At 35.6% G+C, this 3,674-nt stretch overlaps 1 protein-coding gene and 1 pseudogene across 1 annotated transcript in view; both read left to right on the plus strand.

The window, feature by feature from the left end:
* Nucleotides 1-3,674, plus strand: part of LOC128251101 (zinc finger protein 436-like) — a 14,411-nt gene that overhangs the window by 9,721 nt on the left and 1,016 nt on the right. The window contains exons 3-4 of the mRNA XM_052977476.1: nt 1,460-1,647; nt 2,414-2,462. Coding sequence (XP_052833436.1) covers nt 1,460-1,647; nt 2,414-2,462 — 237 coding nt within the window. The remainder of the gene's footprint in view (nt 1-1,459; nt 1,648-2,413; nt 2,463-3,674) is intronic.
* The window catches only part of LOC106882788 (zinc finger protein 91-like), a 10,506-nt pseudogene continuing 6,844 nt past the window's right edge, over nt 13-3,674 (plus strand).

A 3,674-nucleotide genomic window follows, 5' to 3' on the forward strand; every position in this document is an offset into this window, starting at 1 on the left:
ATGAAACATACGTCCTATACAATGTTGGTATCCGATTAGAATATCTTGTGGATGTATTTCTCTTAATCGATTTGTAATACGTTTTAATGCTTACATAACATATTTATAATTTATTTCTCAACTACCAGATACACACACACATATATATATATATATATATATATATATAACAACATTATCCTTTACGAAACATTTCCGTAAGTTTTAAACAATGAAAATATTTTTAATTCTGTAGACGTTGGCTTTTTGGCGCGTCGATTCTTTGTCTTTTATATGTTGATGTCCTTGATTTGTGCGTGATTTGGCTGCTATTTTTAGCTATGGAATGCAGATGTCCTTGATTTGTGCGGAATTTTACCCGAATAGAGAGGGATTGGTAATTTTTCAGATGAACACCTACACGATCTTCACTAGGGTGTTAGGGACGGAATTCCCTAACACCTCAGTGAAGATCGTGCGGGTGTTCATCTGATTAATTACCTAGGGATTATTTCGAATTTAATATCCATGAAAATCTGATTTCCACTCGCTTTTACGACACTGAACACCTTGACAATTCGGCGGACTTGGCGCACAGTCACCCCTACCCCCAAATGGACCTTTCCATTTTATTTTTTTATTTTCGCCGGATTCATGGTTTCCACAGTTGGATGCCTTTCCTGGTGCCAACCACTTCGTAGTGCACAGATTGCTTTATATGGCACTTCACAGGCATCTTGTTCTTTGTCACATCACCTAAAAGGTTCAGCATCCTAAGTTAATTAATCAGCCCTTCCTCCCATGTCTTCCTTAGTGTCCCACTTCCATGTGTCCCATCTACTTTGAGAGATCAACACTTCCTTATGAAGCTGTTGTCATCCAGCTCAGTTGATCTCATTAGAAATGAACTTGTATTGTTTAAGGAACCTCAACATCTTACACTGTTGTTTCTCTCTAATTTCAGAACATCAGACAACATTGACATAACAGAAGAAACATCCTCAATATCTACCATGTTTTAAAGACAAAAAGAAAATATTATACAAAAGAGATGTATCAGATTGTATTTTACAAATCTTTGGAAGAATTCTTGTGAAACATTTCCTCTGGAATAATATTATTAGAAAAATTTCTGAACACCAACTGGAGTGTCAAGAAGAGGGGTCTGTGTTCTGAAAAAAGTTGAATAAACTTATTTAAGTGTTGCTAAACAAAGGTAACACTGGACAGAGATACAGCAATATATAAAAACAAAAGCAAGAAAAATATATAAACCGGATTTGAAAAGAAAAGTAATGGAAGAGAGTGAGAAAAGTATACAATTGATTTCCCCTGAATCCATGACAACAGAGATATCATATGATTGTGATATCTGTACAAAGTCCTTCCTTCAAAAAAGTGACCTCCTTATGCACAAACGTATTCATACAGGAGAGAGACCATATCATTGTGACATTTGTGGTAAATCATTCTCTTCCAGTGGTAACTTATCTAGGCACGAACGTACTCATACAGGGGAGAGACCCTATCATTGTGATATCTGTGGTAAATCATTCTCTCGAAGTAGTCACATTATTGTGCGCAAACGTAGTCATACAGGAGAGAAACCATATTGTGATATCTGTGGTAAACCGTTCTCTCAAAGAATTCTTGTAACTGAACACAAACGTATTCATGCAGGAGAGAAACCATATCATTGTAATATCTGTGCTAAATCATTCTCTCAAAGTGTTCACTTATCTACACACATACGTATTCATACTGGAGAGAAGCCATATAATTGTAATATCTGTGGTTAATCATTCTCTGAAAGTAATGCCGTAACAAAACACAGACGTATTCATTCTCTTCCAGTGGTAACTTATCTAGGCACGAACGTACTCATACAGGAGAGAAGCCATATCATTGTGATATCTGTGGTAAATCATTCTCTCGAAGTAGTAATGTTACTATGCACAAACTTATTCATACAGGAGAGAAACCATATCATTGTGGTATCTGTGGTAGATCATTCTCTAATAATGGTATCTTAAATAGACATGAACGTATTCATACAGGGGAGAAACCATATCATTGTAATATCTGTGGTGAATCGTTTTCTCGTAATTCTACCCTAACTACACATAAACATATTCATACTGGAGAGAAGCCATATCATCGTAATGTTTGTAAAAATTCATTTTCTCGTAAGAGTAATCTTTCTTCACACAAATATATTCATACAGGAGAAAAGCCATATCACTGATATTTGTGGTAAATCCTTCACTCAAAATAGTAAGTTAACAAAACACAAACATATTCATGCTAAGGAGCAATGAAAAGGGTAGTTTCTCGTTTCTTATTTGCTATATTTAATTTTCCTGTGTGTTATGCAATGGATATTATAACTAAAGTATTTCCAAAGAGTTTAGAATTTTTTCTTTTGTTTTTGCAGTTTTGATCTGCTGCTTCTTTGACCATTTCATGCATTCCCTTTCCATGGTGTAAGAACCTTTATACCAAAACAACCCTAAACATTATTCTTTGTCGGATATTGCATCCCCGAATTACAGAGTATATTTATTGTCTGTTATCTTTTAAATGCTTCACCCATTAACTATATTATACAATAATATTTATTGTATAATATAGTTATAGCTGTTTCATTCCCAGGAATATTGTAAAGTTGTCAAATTTGTATATAAACTCCCCCCCCCCCCCCTCAGTACAAAACAGAGGAGCTCACACCAGTAGAATACATATATTTTAATGTCCCACAAAGACTGATTTCTTTGTTAGTGTCTGAAGAATTGTTTTTTTAAATGAAACTTTGCAGAGGTACATTTTCGAGTGTTCATAAAATTGAGGAAAAATGGTTTGGAGGAGATTCTGATCATTGTCAACCCCACCCTGCCTTTGTTAATACTAACTTCAGAACCTGGGAAAACCTACCAGCCATTTGATCACTTCTGGGTCTAGTGACACAATCCAGATTCGCTACATTCTCACCAGAAGGCAGAATAGGCGGATACTTGCGATTGCAAAGTTGTTCTTTGCTAAAAAATGGACTTCACTACATAGGTTAATATTCAAATTTCCTCGTTGCCTCCCCTTACTTAAGAAGAGTTATCTCTCTTAAATATTACAGACACGCATGCGCATGAAACGTACATCCTATTTAACGTTAACATCCGATTAGAACGTCTCGTACGTGAATTTCTCTGAATCGGTTTCTAATAAGTTTCTAATGCATACAAAACGTATTTATAATTTATTTCTCAACTACCAGATACACACGTATATATAGCAACTCTATCCTTTACGAAACATTTCCGTAAGTATTAAACAATGAAAATATTTTTAATTCTGTAGACGTTCGGTTTTTGGCGCGTCGATTCTTTGTCTTTTATATGTTGATGTCCTTGATTTGTGCATGATTTGGCTGCTATTTCTAGCTTTGGAATGCAGATGTCCTTGATTTGTGCGTGATTTGGCTGCTATTTCTAGCTATGGAATGCAGATGTTCTTGATTTGTGCGGAATTTTACCCGAATAGAGAAGGAATGGTAATTTTTCAGATTAACTCCCGCACGATCTTCACTAGAGTGTTAGGGACAGAATTCCCTAACCCTAACACTCTAGTGAAGATTGTGCATCTCCATCCGCGAACAAAAAAAGACCTCAGCCTTGCGGGTGTTGACAAAGTATGTAGAAAAC

This window comes from Octopus bimaculoides, chromosome 28, assembly GCF_001194135.2.
Source record: "Octopus bimaculoides isolate UCB-OBI-ISO-001 chromosome 28, ASM119413v2, whole genome shotgun sequence".
NCBI lineage: Eukaryota > Metazoa > Mollusca > Cephalopoda > Octopoda > Octopodidae > Octopus > Octopus bimaculoides.